The sequence below is a fragment of the Protopterus annectens genome, chromosome 6.part0, assembly GCF_019279795.1.
Source record: "Protopterus annectens isolate FY-2018-M chromosome 6.part0, PAN1.0, whole genome shotgun sequence".
Lineage (NCBI taxonomy): Eukaryota > Metazoa > Chordata > Ceratodontiformes > Protopteridae > Protopterus > Protopterus annectens.
The window spans coordinates 308999148-309025110 of record NC_056737.1 but is presented as its reverse complement, the minus strand read 5'-3'; the positions used below and the strand labels follow the sequence as shown (position 1 = coordinate 309025110).

Below are 25963 nucleotides of genomic sequence, written 5' to 3'. Positions count from 1 at the left end.
TTGGAGGTAGAAGCACCCCATTGTTTAGAGCTGTATGAACTTTGGGGCTGGGATCTGCCTCTTGGGCGTCTGTATCTGCCCCTTTGTGGTCTGTCTGACACTGGAAAGGACCAATTCTTTGCAGGCCAGTGTCTGCTAAATCTTGGAGGCTGTACTTGTAAGTAATCCTTGACTGTTTGCATTGATTTAGCTTTGTCCTCCATTTTCTTCAACACCTCTTCTGCTTTAACACCAAACAAAGTATCATGCTGTAATGGAGCATCTAATAATTTTGCTTTAACATGATCTGGTAGATTTTGTTCCTTTAACCAAGCATGCCTCCTAATGACCGAACCCGTGACAGCGGTCCTGCAGGAGGCCTCCAAAGAATCAAAACCACATTGCGAAGTATGCTTTCCAACTTGCTCAGCTGCATGCAATAAATCCTGCATTTCTTTGTTTTCTGCACCTTCAGAATTTATCAACATTTTCTGTTTAAGCAATGACATAATATATTGCTGATATTTGAGCATATGAAACTGACAATTTAAAGCCCTTATAGCCAAGGTAGCAGAGGTGTAAATCTTTTTTCTCCATCTGTCTAATGCCCTAGAATCCCTGTCGGGGGGGGGGGGTAGGGTTTTTTGCAGTGGATGCCTTGACCCCTTTGGGACCCTGGAAAATAGTTTCTGGGTCAGCAGCAGGGTTTTTGAAAAGGAATTTATGAGAGTCAGGCACCCTGTAGTACCCATCCGGCTTAACAGGAGCTGGAGGTAAGGAGTTAGGGGTCAGACTGGACTCTGAAAATACATCATCTACAATGTCTAACACATGCGGAATAGCTAGGGGGCCTGCGTTGTGGGAGTAAAAGGAAGTCTCTGAGCCTTTTCTTAGCTTCAGAATAATCTTGGCTCTCCCAGTGGAAATGTTCCCTCATGGTATGCAAGGTTTCCCCAAAGAGTAATGCTCAGGAGGACAGGCTGAAGGGATAGATTCTTCAGCATCAGAATCCTCATAGGGAGGAAGAGAGTATTCCTGATCAGAAGAGGAATCAGAAGAAATGGAAACCTGATCTGAAGATTCATATTCTGTCTCTTGCCTAGGCCTCTTATCAGGAGGGGGATGGGAAACCCTGATCAAAGTAATTAAGTCTTCGGCCATTTTAAGCATCTGTTTTTTGGACGTGGAGGCCCGACCATGAGGCTGTTGTACTTGTTTATTTGTCTTTAAAGATGCTTTAGTCTTTGCCTTTGTAGCTGGAGTCGCTTTAATGTACAACTGAGTAGGTCTGAAAACACCATCAGAAGCCGGCTCCGGACCCATCTGAGGGAATAGTTTCTGAAGGTCCAATACCTTGAGCTTCCAGCGGCCTAGGCGACTCCATGTGGGAGTCTGTAGCAGCCTGCGGGTCCAAAGTAACAGGCACCAGGGGCTGTGAAAGCGCCTCACCGAGAGCCGGCGAACCAGCGACTGGCTTAGAAGAAGCCTCATCGGTTTTAGACCTCGGATGCCTGTCCTTTTCTGTTTCTTGTGAATTGCGGTAATCAGTTGGTTATCCGATGGCATTGTGTAATTAAATCTTCTGCCAAAATAGAGAAATGCAAAATCGTACCGGCGCTTTATAGTGCGCTGGTTAAATCTAGCACAAAACCGACAACAAGCAACGTCGTGGTCAGGGCCTAGGCAAGGAATACAGTAAGAATGAAAATCCTTATGAGGTATTTGCTTCCCACAAGAAATACAATTATTAATTTTTTTCTGACATCGGTCTGGAGCAAGAAAAAAGTTTTCCCCAACAGGGTACTTAGCTTTTAATGATGACTTTGGATCTGAAATTTTAACATGAAAATCTCAGGAGTCGGCCGACCGGTACTTGCGAGCTGCTTCTGCTTTGGGCACTGCGTGGCAAGAAAGACGGAAGAAAATGGCGTCGGCTACATCTTTTTTATCTCTGGCGCACTGACATCAGGGAAGAGGCGACAGCAACCGACGCCGGACTTAGACTTTGGAATTCAGGCCGACTGAGGGTAGCCTGCCAGCAGGATAACCCAAATGTAATGACTGCAACAGTGAAACATGAAGAGCATCTGGTTCCCCGTCGACAGGCGTCACTGTCTGAGTAAGCTAAGAGGATGTGGCGGTCGTCTGCTGCAAAACGGCTTCCTCGAGGGTCTTCGCTGCAGTCGACGGATCCTCCGAGCGCACCTCAACCCCTAGATCGGCAGTTGCCGGTACGTCGGGAAGTGGAGTGGCAGGCAAAGAATGCCTAGGAACCTTGGCCTCCTTGCGCGAATTTTCAGGTGTGGCCTCCGATGCAGGATCCATCGTAAGGGCTGACCATTTGAGGTGTTGGTTCTCAAGATAGAGCTTTAATGCTGCTAGTCAGCTGCGCATGGTCTTAGGCACAAACAACTGACAAATAGCATAGGAGGAGTGATCGTGTTCCCGCCCTAGGCAAAACATACACCTGTCATGGGCATCCTGATGGAGTATCTGGCGCCCGCAATGGCACTTTCCCTTTTTTCCTGACATCAGCTAAAGGCGACAACAACCAAGTGTTAGCTAAAACTATCGTTAAAAATAAGAAAATTTGAAACCCAACGGGCTACTTATCTTTAAGATGCGATGTCTGTGAAGAGGCGATCATACGATGCGAATGTCATCTGCGGCTGAAAACTTCTGAGGATTGTGAGTGCAGACACCACATTTAAGGCTCCTAGTTTATGGCCCTATGTGTGACGTCCCACACACACTACAGCAGCCAAACTGAAGCATTTGTATAGAAGCCGACGTATAAGTCACCTGAAGGCAGGAAATCCCACACCTAGAACACGGCAACACAGGAACAGAAAGACATCCCAAGAATTTGAGGTGATTAGTTGCCAGCTTGGAAGAAAGAGGGACACCTAAAGGGCAAGGGAACCTGGCCGGGGGGGGGGGGGGGCAAAATGTCAATGAGAAGCAGGCTTGTCAAAAAAGACTTCTGGGACACAGAAGCACGAGAAGACTTTGCAGAAGGAGCTCACCTACCACCCTTCCTGCCTTTAGTGGGCTAACAAGGCTGCCTGTGAACAATAGCAGACCTAGCAGAACAGTTCTTCTGGAACTTAAGGATATGGGGACACAAGAATGTTTAAGGTCCTGCAAAACTTTATCTTTTTCTTGAACTAACAAACACAGCAGCACCAAAGAGATTATCATCAAAAGGAGCATCCAGCAACTTGACCTTAATGTCTTCATGTAATGACTGCAGAAGAAGCCAAGAGTAACAGCTCATGACAGACCCAAAGGCAGCAGCTCTGGAACAGGCATCAGAAGCATCACAGCTGCACTTGATAGAGTAACGAGCCACCGGAGAGGTAGGACCCAAAATAAAGTAGATGACTTTCTTTCAGAATCAGAGGTGAGAAATAACCTGATAAGCCTGGGCAATCAAGGCCAGAGCATATCAGGTAACTGAAAGCCCAAAAGGATGAAGCAGAAGCAGTACAGACCTTTCCAATCCTCTCCACTGTCCTACTATCCTCATCTGAAGCCAGAAGCTTGGAAGAGGGCAAAACCTTAGAAGCCTTGTCAGCAGAGGCCGATACCACAGCAGGGTCAAGCAGGAGGACACAAATTTCACAAAATGAAAAGCATGTTTCTGGATAGAGGTTATAACAACATGACACAGAGTGGAAAGAGATACAACAACACATTAATAATGTGCAGTCTGAAGCTGCAGTTATTTCCCCAACCAGTAACAACGTTCAAACACGGAGTATACAACTCCGCACAGCTCCTCGTGGTGTTCTGCAGAGTGATACAGGCAACAGAGAGATCCAAGAGAGACTTTTCCAGATTTAAGTATTTTTTTCTGTTTTTTTGCTCCGACTGCCTTTTCCCGCCTAAAAAGCAAATTTCTAACTGATCTGTGCTTTAAAAAGTTTAAATTGCATTTGCCTTCTGTTTTTTACACTTTTTGCACTTGTTTTATATCAATTTAAGTCATTTTTGTATTGTACAACTGTTGTAGGCTACACACTAAAGTGTGCTAGCCCCTGTTTATAGCATTTACAATGTTTTCTGTGTGTTTTTCTGCTGTTTCCTGAAAAAAAAAAAAAAAAAAAAAAAAAATCTCTTTTCCCGCCCTTGCTGAACTAGATCAGTCCGTATTTCAGGTTTTGTTGAAATCCGGACTGTGGTATAGTTTCCTGTGTTGCCCATATCCTTACTTGGATAGGAGGAAGCTTCTCTGTTCACCAGTGAGAGTGGGAAGCTTTGAGCAGCCTATCTGTCCCCGGAGGAGTGGTCTCAGCTCTGAAACTAGTAGCTTATTGGCCATTTTGGGTCAATTCCTATCTCTTTCGATTTCCCTGCTTTAAAACCCCCCATTTGCACGGTTTTGCACCAGTATACAACTCCGCACAGCTCCTCGTTGTATTCTGCAGAGTGATACAGGCAACAGAGAGACCCAATAGAGACTTTTCCAGATTTAAGTATTTTTTTCTGTTTTTTTGCTCCGACTGTCTTTTCCCGCCTAAAAAGCGAATTTCTAACTGATCTCTGCTTTAAAAAGTTTAAACTGCATTTGCCTTCTGCATTTGCCTTCTGCTTTTTACAGTTTTTGTACTTGTTTTATATCAATTTAAGTCGTTTTTGTATTGTAGAACTGTTGTAGGCTACATACTAAACTACGCTAGCCTGTTTATAGCATTTACAGTGTTTTCTGTGTGTTTTTCTGCTGTTTCCTGAAAAAAATAAATAAATAAATAAATAAATAAATATTCTCTTTTCCCACCTTTGCTGAACTAGATTAGTCCAGATTTCAGGTTTTGCTGAAGGTATGTGGTATATGGACTGTGGTATAGTTTCCTGTGTTGCCCATATCCTTACTTGGATAGCAGGAAGCTTCTCTGTTCACCGGTGAGAGTGGGGAGCTTTGAGCAGCCTATCTGTCCCTGGAGGAGTGGTCTCAGCCCTGAAACTAGTAGCTTATTGGCCGTTTTGGGTAAATTCTTATCTCTTTCAGTTTTCCCTGCTTTAAAACCCGTTTTTGCACAGTATTCCCGGCTCCATAAAGTCTGCTCTTCAATTTTTCCCTTAGAACTGTTCTAAATCTCAAAGTAAGCACTCTATTTTCATTCTAAAGCCCTGCACTTGCTCATATAAGTAATCTTATAAGTAAGCACTAATAAACTAAAGCAGTACTCCCTTTAAGTACTTGGCTCCCTATTGGTCCTTTTTGATCAGTCAAAAAGTAGTTCCTTATACTATTCTGGCATGTCCAAAAGTCAGTTTCGGGTTTACTCTCCAGTCCAGCTGGTGAATCTGGGAATATTGAGGCAATGTTACAACTGCCTTATGTACACAGACCACCCTCTCCTCCTCCCAACAAGCTCAAATATATGTGAGAGATGCAACTATATAGACAAACTGGAGGCTGAGCTCTCTCAACCCAGTACTGGCGCAGTCAGTCAGGAGGAGAAGGTAACCACACACACCACAAATCCAGTCTCACATGGACCTATCGCAACAGCAAACCAAACACAAACACACAAAAACATACTCGGAGGCTCTAAATAAAAATCTGCCCAAGCAGCAGAGACCTCCAAAGCAGACTTCCAAGCAACCGCTACCCCATAACAATACCCACGTATCACATAGTTCACAAAGTCAGTGTGCCACACAGTCACAGCCCTTAAGGCTAAACACACCCAATACACTTGTAATAGGTGACTCTATTGTCAGACACACTGACGTTCCACTCACCAGGCTGAACATGGAGAAGGTCACTGAAAGCTGCCTGTCGGGTGCCAGGATCCGCCACATAACACAAGCACTCAGGTCACTCCAAAGCAAGTATAAATATGACTCCGTCATTATCCATGCTGGTGCGAATTACCTGAGATGTACCTCCCTGGACTACATGAAGAGAGACATAGAGGAGCTCTCTGATCATGTAGCCCAGGCCGGTATGACCCTGACCTTGAGTAGCATCTTACCCTCACCAAGAATGATGCCACAGTATAAAGACAAAATGATCAATTTTAACAATTGGCTAAAGTATTGGTGTCACTCAAAGGGGATCCAGTGTCTGTCAGCCTGGGATGACATGCTCGACAAGCCACGTTGCTTCGCTAGGGACGGCTTGCACCTGTCACCCCTGGGCTTTCGAATACTGGCTAATGCTCTTGCCATCCCCATAGTGCCTTTTTTAGGCAAGGCTCAAAAGACAAACCCACCTCTATAGACAACACAAGGAAAAAGAAACTATGGGTAATGCTGCTCAATGCCAGAAGTCTAAACCTCAAGATGCAAGCACTCGAGGCTCTCCTCAGTATGGAGAAAATCGATATCTGTGCAGTAACAGAAACCTGGTTCAAGGCTCCGGACAGCACCCCAGCACTACCAGGTTATACCTCATACCATGCTTTTCGGCCCCAAAACTCAGACCGAACCACAAAAGGAGGGGGAGTATCAATATTCATCAAAGATACCCACACCTCCTGGTTAGTGGCACTGCACGAAGCATTGGAGACCATCTATGTGCAACTAACAGTGGGCAAAACTGCCTTTCAGTTTGTAGCCTGCTACAGACCACCCTCCCAAACTCAGGAACCCCACTTGGCTTTCCTGAGAACACTGGAGAATATGAAGGTCTCTCCAAACACCATCATATTGGGTGACATCAACTACCCAAACATAGACTGGGAGCACTACTCAAGCCCCAACACCCTCGCCCAACGGTTCCTAGAATTTATAAACTCAAATGCTATGGAACAACTGGTCACCACTCCCACAAGAGGGGAAAACATATTGGACCTGATCATCACCAACAAGGGGACTCTATGTTGCATACCAGAGGTATACCCCTCATTGGTAAGATCTGACCATAAATTAATCTCACTGGACATCCATATCCCGTCCCCACCCCCAGCCAAGGAAACCACGGTGAAGAACTTCTCAAAAGCAAACTTCACACTTAACAAAACCGAGGTGGAATCCTTCAAAGCCCCTGGGCCAGTGGAAAATACGGCCCAAACCACAGAATCCTTTACAAACACATTCTATGGACACCTACAGGAATGCATGGATCGTGCTATCCCAAATAAAAAGACTCACTCCTTCAAAGGCAGGAGACCTGGCTGGTGGACCCTAGCCATAAATAAGCTATACAACAGAAGGAGGAAGCTACTACATGATAGAGAAAAATCCCAAAAATGGAAGGCATCTCTGATCAGTACTAGCAAGAAACTACGATCCCTCATAAAATCATCTAAGGCCAGCTTCGAAAGAAAAATTGCACAAGACACTAAAGATAATCACAAGGCCTTCTTTAGTTATGTCAGGAACCTGGGTGGCAACTCCCAGATATGCTCCGAGTTAGTGCAAAATGACAAAAAGTACAATGAACCCAGAGACATTGCCAACATCCTGGCAGACAGGTTCAGTGCAAACCCCCCCTTCCCCCCCAAAAGAGAAAATGTCTATCCCAACAGAGTGTAGCCTCCCTGACATCACAGACGCACAGATGAGAGCTGCCCTCTCCAAATGAAAAAACACAGCATCAATGGAACCGGACGGTGTCCTGGGCTGCATCTTCCACCAAGCTCCAAGAAGAACTGAACCCTCACATAAAGTCACTGTTCAATCTCAGCCTTACTACAGGATATGTACCCAAGGAATGGCGTACAGCAACAGTGGTCCCACTCCACAAAGGTGGTGCCACAACGGACCCCGGAAACTATCGCCCTATAAGCCTGACTAGCCTGGTCTGCAAAGCTATGGAGCGTATCATCATGGAACTCATAAACAAAGACATTGGGAACCTCCAAACACTGGATCCTACCCAATTCGGCTTTAAGGGCAGATCTTGCCTCTTGAACCTGGTCAACTTCTTTGAAACAGTCACCAAGGCCATAGATGAAGGGAAGGTAGTCCACACAGCCTACCTGGACCTCGCAAAAGCCTTTGACACAATACCCCACTCGGGCATCATAAATAAGCTCTCCAGCTTAAATATCAACCCCTATGTCACAAGATGGGTTGCAAACTGGCTCAGGGATAGAACCCACATGGTCAGAAATGCAGCTGCCATGTCAGACTCTAAACCAGTTAGAAGTGGCGTCCCACAAGGCTCAGTCCAGGGACCTCTCTTGTTCGGTAAATATTTCTCTGAGGTACAGGCTAACACGAGAGGACTATGGCTGACCAAGTTCGCAGATGACTGCAAACTGGGCGCCATAATAGACTCGCCGACTGACACAAGCATCCTCCAAAAGGGTCTCACAGAGACGGATAACTGGTGCTAGAGCCATGGCCTAAAGCTAAATGCCAAAAAGTGCATAGTCATCTCCTTTGGGAAAACCAAAGTGTCCACAAATTACCACACAGGTGGTAATCCATTAAGTACGGAAGAAGTAATTAGGGATTTGGGGACCCAAGCAGATAGCAATCTCTCCTTTGACAATCACGTTGCCAAAGTGGTTAGAAAGACCTTCTATATAGCCCACCTTATCATGAAAGGGTTCACATCTAGATCAAGAGAGGTCATTGTGCCCCTCTATTCATCACTCAACAGGCCCATAACTGAATACAATGCCCCATTTGGGATGTACCTTACCCCACACCTGCAGCAACTGGAAAGACCCCAAAAGTACCTCACCAAGAGGATCAAGGGACTCAAACAGATGCCCTACGTAGTTAGGCTAAAGAAACTCCAGCTCTACTCAGTTGCTTATCGCCTACTCAGAGGCGATCTGTGCCTGATGTATAAAGCCATGTCCAACTCAGAATTAATGGACATGCTCCACCTCAGGAAATCCAAATCCCTTAGAGCTACATGCTCCAGGGACTTAAACCTCAGCACAGAAATAAATAGGACATGCTGGACGGACAGATTCATATCCCAGAGGCTCCCCTCACTCTGGAATAAAATCCCAATACATGTTAGGCAGAGCCCCTCAATGACCCTCTTCAAGAGAAATCTTGACGAGTGGATGGGAGATTGTAGGTTTACCCATGGGATCTTTTCTGTATCCCTACTAGACAGAGGCACAGTAAACTAACCTTAAAAGGGCTATCTTCTGTGACTTACTATACAGAAACACAGTCATCTAATCTAAAAGGGTGGCGAAAGCCAAACACACTCTGGCTAGGCTTATAAATGCCCTAGGGCAGATAGCCTAGTATCAGCCTATGAATAGGAAATATTTTTCCTTTACCACGGACTATACTAGTAACAACAAAGTGGTGAAAGATATTGTTCACAAATATTGGCCACTTTTGCTCACTGATGATTCCACTGCTAGAATTGCAGGTGAGACTCCACATTTTACATTTTGCAATAATGCTAACTTGAAAGTGCTTTTATGTAAGGATAAGAGGAACAAGCTTCTATAGAGAGCAAAATATTAGGTACTTATGCATGTAGGAAGTGCAAATTTTGTGATGATTTATGTATACAACAAATATTCAACTGCCCCAACACTTTGTTTAAATTTGAACCCAGGTTCTATGTTAATTGTGGTACTAGCAATCTGGTGTATTTGGCTACGTATGATACATGCCCATGTTATTACGTGGGCAAAACCACTCAAGAGGCTGAAGGAACGTATATGCAAACATCTATATGAAATACGCAAAAAGAATGAATTGAATGCTTTGGCCAAGTATGTGATATTTTCTGGACACTTTTTTTTGTCTAGGGTTTTACAACCAGTGTACAATAGTATCAGACAGGGTGATAACAATAACTTCCTTGAACAACAAGAACTTCACTGGATACTGAGGTTACAAGCACATAAATATCCAGGAATAAATAACAGTATCTCTAAGCCAGTATTGAAAGGACGCAGGCTGAGAAAAGTTTAAATTTGTGTTCTGTGTTTTTAATGCTCAATTGATACTTAATTAGTTTTAATTGTTATGAGCTGTTGATTGGTTATACTATTGTATTTAAACTGAAGGTTTTTATTTGATTTTAGAGGATCTGATGAAGTGTACTTGATACATGAAAGCGCTTGTCCTATTTTATGGTTTATGTCAGCATTAAAAGAGATTTTTTATTGCCATGGCTATCCTTCTGGTATTTTGCTAGCATATCAGGTAACTGAAGGCCCAAAAGGCCAAAGCGGCAGCAGTATAGACCTTTCCAATCATCTCCATTGTCCTACTATCCTCATCTGAAGCCAGAAGCTTGGAAGAAGGCAAAACCTTAGAAGCCTTGTCAGCAGAGCCAAGCAGGGTCAAGCAGGACACAAATAGGAACTGACCATCCCGAGAATTTTAAAGAATCTAGCAGGTTTCTTTGGAGCAGGGGGCAGAGAATCAGGAGTCTTAAATGCATCTCACAATACCTCTACTGAATATCATCAAATAGCGGAGAATAACTCCACTTAAAATATTCCATCATTCTGGCTATTGTGTCCTAAAGAAGACAACTCCTCCAAAGGAGACTCTGGGCTAATGGATTCCTTCATCAGACCCATAAGCCAAAGGAGAAGGCATCTGGGAAGGGTAAAACAAGGACCCTTCATCAGACTCAGAATCCTCATCCAATGAATCAGGTTCCCTAGGCCTTTTGGAAGGAGTTGAAGTCCAAGTGGGAGTAGGGACAAACCCTGCCTTGGGGAGGTTTCAAGGCCATTAAAGCATTAAACAGGCCATGAGTAAACTCCCGCCATTCCCTTTTGGGGTCCTTAGGATGTTCAGAGGAATATTTTGTCTTCTGTTTTTTTTCTTGGTAGGGATGTCAGCCCTACCTAACCAAAAAAAAAAAAAACAGAAGTTCCAAACCCTAACAGGATTCAGTAAGAGTACCCAGAACCTCTTCCCTGACCAGAATCTGCAGAATCCCTCTAGGGTCCTCTGAGGTAAATAACTGCGGCTCCCCCCCCAACGTCTGGAGCAGATGCCATCAAATCTTCAGAGGATGTGCAAAAGGAAGGATCCTTGCTGGCTTTCAACAAGGTTGCTGCAGAGGAATCCGAATTATACACCGGAAGGCCTACAGAGCTATTATCCACTTCTAGAGATACATTCAGTGGAGAATGGACAGCCAAAAATCCAGCCATGATTTCCTGTCCTTCTTGCTTAACAAAGTACTTTGGGGTTAATCAATTCAGCCATACTACCCTGGGCTGTTTAAGAAACTAAGCAAAAAAGGAAAAGAGGCTGAGTGTCTTGGGCACAAACATCTTACAAATACTACAGGAGGTATGGTTGTGGGAATTACCCCAAAAAAATACACTATTCCTGACTATTCATTATCTTCCCCTTGGACTTCAACTCCTTCTTCCTCCCACACTGACATTTTCTGTTCTTGGATGATGAACTTCAGGTAATCAAAAGAAAACAAGATCAACAGTAAAAAGAAAAAAAAAACAAACAATAGAGCACTTATCTAACTGCCAAGCATTCAACACAGCAAAGAGAATTCAATCTGACGAGCAATGGCAGCACTCAGATTGGCGGCTAAGAAGTTCTGGGTATCTGCATCTGTACAGCACCTTTATGCCCTACATTTTGAACAGGGAGCATATGTGTGATATACAGCACAAACAAGATCTAAAGGCTTTGGTATCTGGCCAGAAGTTGGGCTTTACTTGGCAAGAGATCTAAAAGGTGAAGAATATGGCTACAATGATACAGGAGGACATCTAACTAGGGAGAAAGCCATGTCAATAGATGGGAGATTTTTTTTTTTTTTCTGGGGAAAGCCTTAAAAAACTATAAAGATGCCCACCACTTATCAACCTAATAATCCATCTAGTCCTAAATATGGCTGTTAAAATGTCTGTAAGGCATACTGTCATATATTCAGTCTTCTTTAAAAAAAGACGGTCACCACAGCTCCCTACATATAACAAAAACAATGAGAAAGTACCACATAAATGCAAATACTGACCTCTTCTATGTCTTGTTCATTGAACTTGTAGTTCAGTGCTTCTTTAATGGTGTGCTCTTTTTTTGTAATTTCATCCAGATTTGGAAGTTGCATTCCAGCAGCATACATCTGAAAATCAAAATGCACATGTATGACATACACACACAAATGAACCGTTAAAGAACCAAATAAATTATGAAAAATATTAAAACTGACATGTTTAATAAATGAAAATTATGTACTTGTCATAATGCTATATCTGTTAAGACAGGTCTTTTCAGTGACATCTAGGACCGTACAATGCATGCGCTAGGATTACTCAACATCTGGAATTATTTGAAACAGCAGCTCTGTTCTTCCTCTTTTCGTGATGCTGCTAAGCTCCAGTCTCTCCCAGGACTTTTCTGCATTTTGTCTGTACAGCACAGAATGAAGAACTAGAAAGAGAAAACTACATGCTAAAGCAGTACCTACACTGCATGCAGGAAGGTACGGTAACGAACTGGGTGCCCAGGCCTGATCACATTGATGGCTGGGAAGGATTGCATTACCAAAAGATGGACACACTTCTGAAACATCACTAATCTCAAGTACATACTAGATAAGTGACCTATCTTTGTAACCTCTAGGATACTGCCCCCAGCTAAGCAAACATTTCTTTGACTACACTGGTCTCAAGGGTAGTATGTGCTCTGGAAGCAGAATCCATCCTGTAATGGTTGGTGAACATTTAGGTTAGAAATTAGATTCACTTATTCATTTAGATGTGAACATCTATAGTACAGGCCAATTCAATTGTGAATCCCAGGGGGTGGTCTACCTTGCAACGTGTTCAAATTGTATCTCCTATTATGTTGGGAAAACAGAAAGAGTATTGAAGAGGAGAATTTATGAACATCTATACGAAATACAAAAAGGAAAAGATACCAATGCATTGTTCAAGCATACAAAAACTTGCAAAGAGGCTAAGTTTTCCTTCTTTGTCCTGGAACAGGTGAAAAAAGAAACAAGAGGAGGCCCTTGGGAAGAATGGCTTTAATACAGGGAACTATATTGGCAAATACTACTAGAAGCCAACAAACAACCAGGTTTAAATGAATGCATCTCTATAGTCCCAGCCTTAAAATTGAGAGCAACCAAAGTATGAAACTCATTAGTAGTAACTTACTCTTAAAGAACATTAGGTGGCACTGTTGTTCACCTTTTACTCCCTTCTTGTTACAAACAAAACACAGCTCTACATGAATTTAATTAAAGTTTTTAATGTACTTATTTAATTATATTGTTTCAAAAGAAATTGATTATTTAAGGATTTTTTTGAATAATTTTTATAAAAGTTTTTATAAATCAGAACCATGTTTTAAAGAGATTTTAACAGATTCACATGACATTCTTTTTTTATGAAAGGTTTTATTATAATGAGCTCTTTAGGTGGTCAATAACACTATTGGTTTAAACAGGATGCAATTGTTTTCATTGGTCTTTTTTTCTTTGAATTTTATTATATAAAGGTCAATTAATTAAATGTATTTGTCTGATGAAGTCGTAGCTTTCAGCTGACGAAAACGCATTTACTTGCTCTAAAGCGTTTACCTTGGTGTTTAACTCTTGTGGATTTATTCTGTTGTGGACTACAATAAAGTGCGGTTTGAGTGCGCTGTTTCCAGCTCTTTATTTTTACTAGATAAGTGACCTATCTTTGTAACCTCTAGGATACTGCCCCCAGCTAAGCAAACATTTCTTTGACTACACTGGTCTCAAGGGTAGTATGTGCTCTGGAAGCAGAATCCATCCTGTAATGGTTGGTGAACATTTAGGTTAGACCATGTTTCTGCAGCACAAATATTCACTGCAGCATTTCTAACCAATTCAAAGTGACCACCACTGCCTTTACAAACTGAGCTTTAAGCAGGGCCAGCAAGTCAAAGCACAGCAAAATTCAGCAAGTAGTCCTGAAATCTATTATAAAAGGGTGATTTTCAAAGATCCTAAACCTTTCCTTTGTGGATAACAGGACATAGAGAGATGATCAGGTTTTCTTATCTCCTTAGACGTAGCAACCTGTGGACATCCATGTAAAGCAAGATGTAGTCATCTTTGCTTAATTTGGAAAAGATCAGGTAGGTTAGTGAATTGGTTTACATTTATTCTTCATGCAACTTTCAGCATGAAGGAGCTGTGGGGGTTCACACGGTCTGCGTGAAAAACAAAGTAAGGGAGCCTCACAAACAGGTTTTGCAATTCTTGAAACCCTTCAGGATGACATTACAAAGACCAGAAAGTGTTTTCAGTAACAAGAATTTAGATAATGGGGGAAGCTGGCTCAAAAGGGCCTTTTGGTTAGTGCTTCCAAAACAAATCACAGGGTACTACTGGCAGTCTATCCATAATTAGAAGGTATTAAGCAAGAGTCTCATTTCAAGAAAGCTTTATTCTCCTAGTCACCTACTAGGGGAAGGCAACTGCTATGCTTGATGGAAGTTCAAGACTGCTGCACATTGATCAACAGGTTGGTTGATTTCAGCTTTCCCCATGTGACAAATGAAACTCGGTGGGGAGGTGTTAAAAAAAATCGAGTAAAGTTTAGTGGCTAGTAAGTACACAGCTCGGATGCCAGCAAAGAAGTCATCTGGAGCAAGTGAGAGAGAAATCAACCAAAAAAGGAGAAAACGTTCAGGCTAGGAAGAATCTTGCAGCTGTTCAGCAAAAAGAATTTCAAATTTCAGCTTTTCTGGTAGTAATTTAGATGAAAAATAAATCAGATGTACTCAGAGGTTCTTGTTTATTCCTTCAGTGTTTCATTTATTTTAAAATCAAATTAAAAAGGCTGGAAAAACAGAACCAGCTTTAATTAGCTACTCATACAAGCTAAAGAAACTGCAAAAATTCAGAAGCTGAAATGAAAATAACGCTGGTTGTGTATGTGGATTCTCAAGAAGACCTGTTTCACAAAATTATGGAGTTAAATGTTCTGTTATACCATATAAAATGGAAGAAACAGACTACATTAATTTTATGAAAGTAGAGAAAAAACACCGAACTGGTATTCCACAGTAGGATTTATTAATTGTGAAAAACTGTGAAAGCACATTAGGTGTATGCTCCAAATCTGGCCATAAGAAAACAGCCAAGACCCATGTTAATAAAGGTGCAATCATAGCAACAGAAAGACCTGCTGCACCTGACAAAACTGTGGAATGAAGAAGTGCTAAAAAGTGAGGAGAGCAGAGCATTTGTGTAAAATGATTATTCACTGTACACAAGACAGAAGAGAAGCAAGATTACCTCAGCAATCTGAATGTTGAGCTGGTGTGACATTCAAGTTGCTATCCTTTTTTCAGAATACCTTCCTGGAGGATCAAAGCCATTTCTGAATGCATAAGAAGCTAAAGGAGAAAAATGTTTAGTCAAAGAGTGAGCCAGCAAGCAGAATGAAACTCTGCTTTTCATTCTTCTGGCAATAACAAAGCCCACAGAGCAAACTTGCCAGTAAAACCTTTTCAGTTGCTCCAAAGGAAAAATGAATGAGCAACAGAACCACTGAAGTACTACTACTGACTAGAAGAAATAGGAGTATCTTGGACTTAAATCAGAGACAGGTGTTGATGGTTGAAGAGAATTAGGATGGAGAACAGCACCATTCTAAAATTAGTGAATAAAAGGGAAAAGCAACAGTCCCATTAGATACAGAAATACACATATATAATGTGGCTTTGCAAGAACAGGTGGAGAAAGACTGGAATCTAGTTGTCTGTGTTAAACTACAGTGAGTGGGTGAACTATAAAGCAAAAACTCAACTTTATGACCTTAATGTTTAGGATACTGAAGGGACCAAAGAGGCAACTTAAGTACAAACAGGTTTTTGTTCTTGTTAAACTTTGTACAAAAAAGTATGTGATGCAAACTGCATGTTATGTTGTAAAGCAGTTTTGTATAATGTGCAGTCAGGGGTACTATAATGTGAGGTATGCAGGTGTCTTATTGATAGCAGCTGTACACGTTAAAGATATTAAAGGATGAAAGTACTTTTCTTAAGTTATACAGTATTATAGGTTCATAGGTAGGTACTAGGCTATCTGCCCGAGGGCATTTATAAGCCTAACCAGAGTGTGTCAGCTTTCGCCGCCCCATTGATTGAGCCTCTATCAAGCAGAGCCAATGAAGTGATCCCAGGGGTGTATTTTCTGTTACCCATCCACTCGTCAAGGCTTCTCTTGAAGAGTGTTAGTGAGGGGGCTCTGCCTAATGTAGTTAGGGATTTTGTTCCAAAGCATGGGGAGTCTCTGTGACAGGAATCTATCCCTCCAGCATGTTCTATTTATTGTTGTGGCGAGGTTAAACTCACTAGAGCGTGTGGCTCACAGTGACTTGGATTTCTTTAGGTGGAGTATGTCCATCAATTCTGAGTTGGACATGACTTTGTAAGTCAGGCAGAGATCACCTCTGAGTAAGCGATATGCCACTGAGTACAGCTGAAGTTTTTTCAGTCGGGCTGCTTAGGACATATGTTTGAAGCCAGTAATCCTCTTGGTGAGGTGCTTTTGTGGTCTTTCCAGCTGTTGGAAGTGTCTTGTGAGGTACATCCCAAATGGGGCATTGTACTCTATGATGGGTCTGATGAGTGTCGAGTAGAGGGGCACTATAACCTCTTTATTTCTAGATGGGAACACCTTAGTAATTAGATGGGCCACATAGAAGGATTTCCTAACTACTTTGGCAATATGATTGTCAAAGGCGAGATTACTATCTACCTGGGTCTCCAGATCTCTTATTACCTCTTCTGTGTTAAGGGGGTTGCCACCTATGTGGTAATTCGTGGGTGTTTTGTTTTTCCCAAATGGGATGACTATGCATTTTATGGCATTTAGCTTGAGGCCATGACTTTGACACCACGTGTCTGTCTCAGTAAGGCCTTTTTGAAGAATGTCTGTGTCAGCCGGAGAGTCAATTATGGCTCCCAGTTTGCAGTCATCGGAGAACTTGGTTAGCCATAGTCCTCCTGTGTTTGCCTTTACTTCTGAGAAATATATGCCGAATAGTAGGGATCCCAGAACAGAGCCTTGCGGGACACCACTTGTGACTGGTTTATTATGGGCTTATTTACACTGTAACAAGGTAAGAAAAGTAATACAGAAGCAAATTAATATAATGCTATAGTCTTGAGTTGCTGTGGTGGGGAATATAACACTGCACTGATTACATTCTATGCAGAATTAATATAATTCCCCTGTTTTACAGAGGTGAATATGTATACAGATGCCACTGATTTAAACTATGGAACTATAGACACTTTTTAAGCAAATAAGGCACTGGAACAAGGTAAGAAACGCCATATAAAAGCAAATTAATAAAGAAGTTATGTACTCACCATAACGTTCCATCGGAGTAGTTCTACTTCATTTGTCTTCAACCTGTGGGTATCGGATCCGAACCGGCAACTTCACAAGCATCTGCTCCGAGCTCCAAGCTCCTCCCTCTACCCATAATACAACACCACTACCTTTCAACCTTCCGATCAAGTTTGCTGCAGCCTACACTAAACAACCCAATCCAAAACACCTTATGCACACAAAGTGACAGCTTTGAACACTGTCCATATGGTAAGGCCAGGGGAAGGTGGGAGGGACAGTTGAAGACAAATGAAGTAGAACTACTCAGATGGAACATTATGGTGAGTACATAACTTCTTTAGCTGAAGTAGTTTACTTCGTTTGATCTTCAACCTGTGGGACAGAGTCCCCAGCTACTAAACACCTGGCTGGTCCTCAAGGAAGGATATTCTGGAGCATCGCAAAACCAAAGGATGTTCTTCTTCGAGAAATTAAATCCAATTTATAGTGATAAATAAAGGTATGACATGAGGACCAAGTAGCCACAAAACAAATGTCGTCTAAGGATACTCTAGACCAAAAGGCCACAGAAGTAGCCATGGACCATGTCAATTGAGCTCTAATCTGACCCAGAGACGACAAACCTTTATCCTTGTAGATCTGAAGGATACATAGAGAAATCCACCTGGCAATGGTCACCTTGGAAATAGGTTTTCCCAAAAATGGTTTAAAAAAGGACACAAACAACTGGTAAGATTTACGAAGAGTTTTGGTCCTGTGGAAATAGAACCATAGCTGTCTATGAACATCCAACAAATGCAACTTGTATTCAACTTTGTAAAATTTGGAAAGAAAACAGGTAACTTGATGGATTGATTGATAGTGACTTCAGATGCCACTTTTGGGAGAAAGAAGGGATTGGTGCGAAGAGAAACCCTGTTCTTATACAAAACCATGTATGGAACCTTGACAGACAAAGCCTGAAGTTCTGAAACCCTCCTAGCCGAGGTGATAGCCACTAGGAAGGCTGTCTTCCAAGACAGAAACTTAAGATCTATGGTTGCTGCAGGTTCAAAGGGAGGAGTAACCAATGCTTGTAGTACCATACCCACAGGGGGATAGGATCTTTGACAGAAGGACGTAAGAGGAAGGTACCTTTGCAAAAAGCTTTGCACAATCTGGAAGAGGCCAAAGAAGCAGAGTTCTCACCAACGTGAAAATGAGAAATGGCGGCTAGTTGAACCTTGACCGTAGACGAGCTAGCCCCCTCTGTTGAAAAATATTTGCCAAAAAGTCAAGGATAGCCGGAATGGGAGCCGTGAAAGAATCTAAACTCCTTTGAGAGGCTGAAATAGAAAAACGCTTCCATTTGCTGCGATAAATCCTCCTGGTGGACGACTTATGAGCTGCCACCAGAATAGACATGATCGAAGAAGACAACCCTGGAGTCCTAGCAATTAAGGGGACTGTAGCAGCCAAGCTATGAGCTTCAGACTGTTCGGATGAGGGACACTCGAAGGGTGAGAAATGACATCCGAAATGTGATCCAAGGAGGAGCTAGAAGATGAGACCAAAGGAAGGGAAACCATACCTGGCAAGGCCAAAACGGGGCAATGAGGATCACTTTACTCCCCAGTCGACAAGCCCTCTATAGGAACTTTGGAATAAGGGGTACATGGGGATAAGCATAAAGAAGACTGGGAGTCCAAACATGGACTAGAGCATCTCAGGGGGACTCCCCCAGCAGGAGGTTCAGAGCGAAGAACTTGTTGCACTTCGCAATGGAAGGAGATGCGAAGAGATCGCAGCAAGGCCGACCCCACTCTAGAAAGATCTGCTCTGCTACTGAAAGATTCAGAGACCACTTGTAAGGCATCAGAATAGTCTGGCTTAAGTTCGTCCGCCAGAATGTTGGACTGCCCCGGAATATGCGTTGCTACCAGAAAACGACAAGTGGAGATTGTCCATTCCCAAACTCTCATGGCCTTGTGACAAAGGGGGTAAGATCTTGTCCCTCCCTGTTTGTTGATTTACCAGACCACCGACATGTTGTCCGACTGGTTTGCAATGGTTCTCAGGGGTAGAAAGGCATGAAGGGCCTACAATGCTAAAAGGACCGCCCTCATCTCCAGAATGTTTCTATGCAAACTGGTCTCGGACGGGGACCACATGCCTTGGACTGTCCTTCCCGAACAATGCCCCCACCCTAGCTATGAGGCGTTCGTGGTCACTGTGGCTTGGGCAGGGGCTGGGACAAAAAGTCGTCCTTCCAAGATTTCCGAAGACTGTATCCACCATAGAAGGGACGACCTGCAGACTTTGCTTATGTGTATCGGGTGCGAAAACGGAAGATCAAACAAAGCCCATTGCACTGCTAGAGTCCACTGAAGTACTCACATATGTAAGCGAGCACACGGTAGAAGTGTTATCTTTGCTGCCATAGAACCTAGGGCCCTTAAAACAGAATCTGCTGAGGGAAGATGAGATCAGTAAATGAAAGCGACATGCATCCTTAAGTTTTGAACTCTCTCCGCGGTCAGGAAAACTTTTGTCTGTAACATGTTTATCTGTGCTCCTATGCATTCTATAACCTGGACAGGGTTCAGAAAAGATTTGGCTGTGTTGACTGTACTCCCTAGATAGTGTGCAAGATGTGGGAAATAGTCTCTGGTAAGACAAAGTAGATGCTTGGTGGGAGCATTAAGGAGCCAATTGTCTAGGTAAGAGTAGACCTGAATACCTTGAAGCTGCTGCCATTACTTTGGTAAACACCCTGGGGGCTGTGGTGAGACCAAAGGGTAGGGCTCGAAACTGATGATTGACTCCTAGCTGGAAGCAGAAAAACCTCCTGGAGCTTCGGTGCATCTTTATGTGATAGTAGGCGTCCTGGAGGTCAAACGAGCACATCAGTTTTATCCTTGGCGGTATGGGCAGGATGGATTGCAAGGCGACCATCCGGAAATTCTCTTTAGCAACTGACAGGTTCAGAGTAGACAGGTCCAGAATGGGCCTTAAGTACCCCGTCTTTTGGCACCAAAAAGAACCTGGAGTAGATGCCCGATCTGGACTGATCTAGGAGGACGGGTTTGATGCCTCATTTCTGTAGCAGCTTGGAAAACTCTAGAGCTGTTCCCTCCCTTTGAGCGGGTGGTACATCTGGGAGGTGTTTGGAAGGTGCAGGGAGAACCACAAATGGGATTGAATAGCCTCTGGAAATTATCTGAAGCATCCAACAGTCTGATGATTCAGACTCCCATGCCGTCGGGTGCAAAGACAGGCGACCCCCGACTGCCTCCAAAGCAGAGCAGTTGGGCAACCCCTCAGGGTTGCTGTGTGGACCTGTCCGAGAATGGTTCGAGACCCAAAATTCCTCAGACCTCCTCTGCCTCTGGGGCAGTGTCTGTCCTGTCCCCCTCTGCCTCTAGTGGAAGAAGGGCTCCCGAGTGTCCTAGGAATACTGAGACTTCCGGAATCACATCTTCTTTTGCCCTCGCTGATTCCGGGAAAAGGATCTTTGAGGGTTCGAGAAGTGGATTCCGATGGCAGACAGTGTCTTCCCTCTTTGGTAAGACCGTCCGTGACACCTTGGTCCAGAGTGAGAAAGAAGGGAAGAGCCGTCATACGAAGCATTCCCAAAAGATTCCTTGAAGGGTTCCATTAACTGACAGTGAGTCAGGTGTCACGACTCATGGAAACGCCGGACCCAGCCGCCCTAGCTGCTCCTTCAGTCGTGTGCGAGAGGAGTCGCATATACGTATTAGAAACTGCTGTCAAGCTAGCCATCCTCCAGAGAACGCAGCCCTGTTCTCCTGCGACATGGGACTTTGGGGGGGGGGGGGGGGTGACTCAGCCAGTTTCTTAACCAGGCTGCACTGTAGTCGAGTAACATGGGCCAGATAGTTCAGCGCACTGATAAACAAGGGTGCTGACGCATAAACCCGCTTCCCTAGACGATCCATCATCTTAGACTCACGGTCAGGAGGGTGGACCAAGGAACTCTCCTGGGCAAGTTCCCTCTTGTTGGCAGCTGCTGCCACCATAGCGTCTACCAAGGACCATTTACTCCAAGCAGGTCTGTCCACAGGGGGCTTAATATTTTATCTGAGCGCTTACGGATTGGTTCCACAGTGTTTGGTTCCTTCTAAGCCCACAAGGTGATCAAGTCCACTAATGGATCCATGGGGGACACCCAAGAAGTAGACGGGCTCATGCTGAAAGCCTCCAGGAACACTGATTTGTCTGAGGAAGGTTTTGAGGTGGACCAACCTCCCCACTGGGCAAAATTTCCATGATGTCTCCGAAGAAGACAACCTCAGGAGGTGATCTGGGGGAACCTTCCCCATCATCCAAATCAGTGTCATCAGTGAGGGACTCCAAGTGCCCCTTCTTGCACGTATGCTTGCAAGGAACCTCTCTGGTGGGGCTTTGGAGGGGGCTTGCAAACTACTTGTTGTTCCTCAAGGGAAACCGCCTGGGGGTCCTTGAGCATGGGCTGTCCCTGTGGTAAAATTACAAGATTCACAAACTAAACAGAGGGAGTCGGGGCGGAGTCTGAATAGTCAAGGGCCTCAACCCATTGGAGAGAACCTTTCCACAACATTGAACGCCGGAGAGCAAGCTTCCTGGGACACTAGTAAGAGAGCCGCTCTCCCTGGATCTGACATGGGAATTGGAGCCGGGCCCGAAGTAGACGGAGCATCGAGGAGGTGGCCGTGACCCAAGGTCGGAGCCGACGGAAAAAACTCCACCCGCTCGGATCTGACACCCAGACTATGGCTCTGAGAGCCACTCGGATCCGAACTAGTTGGACCAGACATGCTCCAGGCAGCTGCCCGCGTCGAGGAAACCGGTACCATCGGCGATGACCCCCTGACTAGGGAACTTCTCGGATCCACATACTCCGAAACCGGGGGTCAGATCAGAGAAGGAGATATAGATGTAAAGAAGGGAAGCGAGCTCCCCCCTCCAGAGGGAGAGGGGACCGGCAAGAATCCCATCTGAATTTGTGTGTGAATAAATCTCCGCATCATTTTATCCATGTCAGCTTCTTAGAGACTGCGGGTAGACCGCAACAAAGCCACGGACTCCGACCTGGCGGGTCGGAGAACCGAAGTCCTAGAAGATGCCCTGGGTTCCTCCAGCTCCGGAGAAAACCTAAGAGATCGGAGCTGAGAGGAGTCAGGTTGGTGCCTAGTCTGAAGTTTGGAGGGAGGCCCGGTCGGAGCCGAAAGGTCTGGGGACCTCTTCCTCTTGTTGCTCTTATGCTCTCTCTCTCCTTCTCTCTGCCCTTTCTATGATTTCCTTCCATAGGCCTAGAAGCAGGAGGATGAGTTCCAGCCCGGGAGGGAGGAGAAGCAAGGGTGGGAGTCGAAGGAGAGGTGGTCACAGCTGTGTCTGAAGTAGAACTGGAGGCAGCTGCCTCTGTAGAAGTGAGAAGGCTCTTTATCATACGTTAAGCCCTACAGTCTTTAAGGGCTGGCAAGTTAAAACCCGCGCAAATACTGCAATCCATTGACAGATGGGCAGCACCCAAACAAAGAACAGAGTGTGGCTGTTGGCAGGCGACAGTTAGTGGCCACACTCAGTGCATTCTTTTGAACACTTGTTTTGGTAGATCAGACATAACCAATCCCAAAAAAAAAGAATTTTTAAAGACACTCTCCATCCACCACACACTCAAAATCACAAACACACAGAAGGATGGGGGTAGGGGGGAAGTGCGACTACTACAGAACTACTATAGAAAACTACCTACACTCGACACACCATCGAGGGGGAAAAAGGGAGGAGACATATACTACCAACAGACACACTGAAAACTAAGAAACAGGGGAATGAAACACTGCAAAAATCTACTCAACCTGGAGCTCAAGGATCATGATGCGTTGCGAAGCCGCGGCAAATGACATCTGGGGGTTGGAATGTAGTGGTGGTGTATTATGGGTAGGTGAGGAGCTTGGAGCTCAGCAGATGCTTGTGAAGTTGCCGGCTCGGATCCAATACCTATAGGTTGAAGATCAAATGAAGTAAACTACTTCAGATATAATATTATGGTCTACAGTTGCTGTGGTGGGGAATATAACATTGCACGGAATACATTCTGTGCAGAATTAACATAATTATCCTGTTTTACAGAGATGGATATTTAAATAAATGCCACTGATTTAAACTATGGAAAAGCAGACACTTTTTAAGGAATTAAGACTGTAAACTGAAAACAAAAATGCATTTTTTTTCTCATTACAACTTGGAGTGAGAAGTTTGCAGGCATATATCTGCTGAGTGAATTGTACAAGACACACTGCTAACATTTATAGACATACTGGCAAGCAGCTCAGTGAAAACAGATGAAGTCTGACACCGTGGAAAGTGGGTAAGTCATATATGCAGTTACCTTTCCAGCAGCCTTAGTGCTTCAATATATTTAACAGAACTGTGCAGAGTTTTATTTACTTAAAGGTAGCCAATACATTTTCTCTTAGGGCTAAGTTAGTGTTTTTACTGAAAGCATTCTGTTTTTCACATTTGGGAGGGGAAGTGAGATAAGAAAAGGAACTACATTAATTAGTGCTAGTGGGAACACAGGCGGTAACAATCACTTTGGCACAGACTTCCTAATCTAAAATTCTGGGTACCAGCTCTTATCTGGAGGAGTAAACTTCATTTGCAAAAAAATGTATACAAGTGGTGAGTTTGTCGTTACATTAATGGAATGGGGTCTCTCAAAGATTATTTAGCTTTTTGTTTGAAATTTTCATAGAAAGAAAATTGAAAAAAAATATGACACGGTTCAAATGGATATGAGAAGAAACAAGTACAAAAAAGATCAGCCTGAAAAACAATGTATGAACATAAACTAAACAGTTCTTGTAAACGTACGTCCAACTTTATGTATAACAGGTGACAGCAATAGCTTTCTACCATAATGGCTATTCTGCCTATATCATGGAATATAAACAGCCTCACAGTATTGTACTGAATGACATTTCATATAGGCTGCAAATAGCAGTGTTGCAAGACACACCTCTGGATAGAAATAAGCAATGTGAATTTGAAAAAAAAATAATTTCATGACTGACACAGTATAAAGGACAAAATAAAGGGATAGTCATAATACTGATTGCCAGACATGCTTCAATAGTAACAGACCAGGGTGAAAAAAGTCAGTAATGGTAGATTTGTGGTAGTAAGGAGTTATCAAGCAGGGAAGGAGGATTATACTGGCGTTTATTTATATTCTACCTAAAACTAAAACTGCTATTATGGAGCTTAAGAGAATTTTGGAAGAATTAAAATGTTTTCAGCAGCAAATACTATTTTTCGGTCAGGAGTGGAACCTGACTTGCAATAATGAGGATGCATCATAATACCTAGAAGAAAAAATAAAATATGGTATATTTCTGAAGAACTACATCAGAACATTTTGTATGCAAGATATGAATTCACACAATACAACCACCACGGAAAAAAGTCCAAAAATAACAAGTCCACAGCCAGATAATCCACAATACTTCTTTATTAGCAGATTCGCTACCACCTCAGCTCACAAGCCTTTACAGAGTATAAAACTATCAAAAAGAAAAAAACACAAATAAAGCCCCAGTAAAAATCAACTTACACAATTCACTTACTCAATTACTCACTTTAATAAATTAAACATTTAAATAGCTAAATAATTACAGAAGTGCCTTCCAATTACATTCTAAATTAAGACCTTTAGGAACCAAGGTGTCATTTTAATATAAAAATTATTTCTTTATATAACAATCTAGCTTTTATGTCCATATTATCAAACTGTCCACAATAAATCTGATCTAGAACAGAAGCTTGTAGTCTCCCCCCTCATTCAGACCATAGTGAGTTTTAAAATTTGCAGCAATACAGCTTTCTATTCTCACCTTCCTAATGTCTCTCAAGTGTTCCAGGAGACTCACTTTAAAGGTCCTCTTACATTCCCCAATGTAAAACGTATTACACAGCCACCACAAAGCATAAACTATTCTGTCTGAGTCACCATTAAAATTACCTTTTGCATTATACTTCCTGCCATTAACAACACTACAACTTTGTACCACATACTTGCAACTACAACATCTACCACAAGACACAGTCCCAATTTTATACACATAACTATCAGGTATTTCCAAAGGGGGTAAAAAAACTCCCGTGGCCCAAAATATCCCTGATATTTCTTCCCCTCTTAAAGGCAATACTTGGTTTATGTTCTACCTCATTACAAAAATCTTTATGTTGGGATAAAAAAAAAAACAATACTTCACCAGGTTTACGACCTCTGGACTAAAGGGACTAAATGTGGCAACAAAAAAAATTTTGTTTGCTCTCATCTCTCTTCATAAAACAACCCACTCTATTATACTCAGGGATCGATTACTTATTACATCTATTACAAATAAACTTATCCAGTTTTAGTCAGATTCTCTACATCATAACCTCTTCTAATAAACATGTCCCTTGTGTACTGTAGTTCTTGATTCTGCATCATTATTACACAGCCACCCCAACTTCAAAAACTCACTGTGGGGAAGAGCTAACAGAGTATGTGGAGGGTGGCAGCTATATTAATTTAGATATTGATTACCATCATCAAATTTTATATAAATCCTAGTGGAAATACCACTCCCAACACCACCCTCTAATAACACATCTAAAAATAGTACTTTGTCTTATACTAGGCCATTAAAACTCAAACTGAATCTATTATTATGTAAATATTGAATAAAATAATTTACAAAACCCTGCCTTTGAAAAATTTCTAAAAAATTA

The 25963-nt window shown here is 43.0% G+C and overlaps 1 protein-coding gene across 1 annotated transcript in view; it reads right to left on the bottom strand.

Annotated features, from left to right (window-relative positions):
* Window positions 1–25963, bottom strand: part of RTF1 (RTF1 homolog, Paf1/RNA polymerase II complex component) — a 2150039-nt gene that overhangs the window by 1335501 nt on the left and 788575 nt on the right. The window contains exon 11 of the mRNA XM_044074060.1: window positions 11870–11977. Within this exon, the coding sequence (XP_043929995.1) occupies window positions 11870–11977 (108 nt within the window). The remainder of the gene's footprint in view (window positions 1–11869; window positions 11978–25963) is intronic.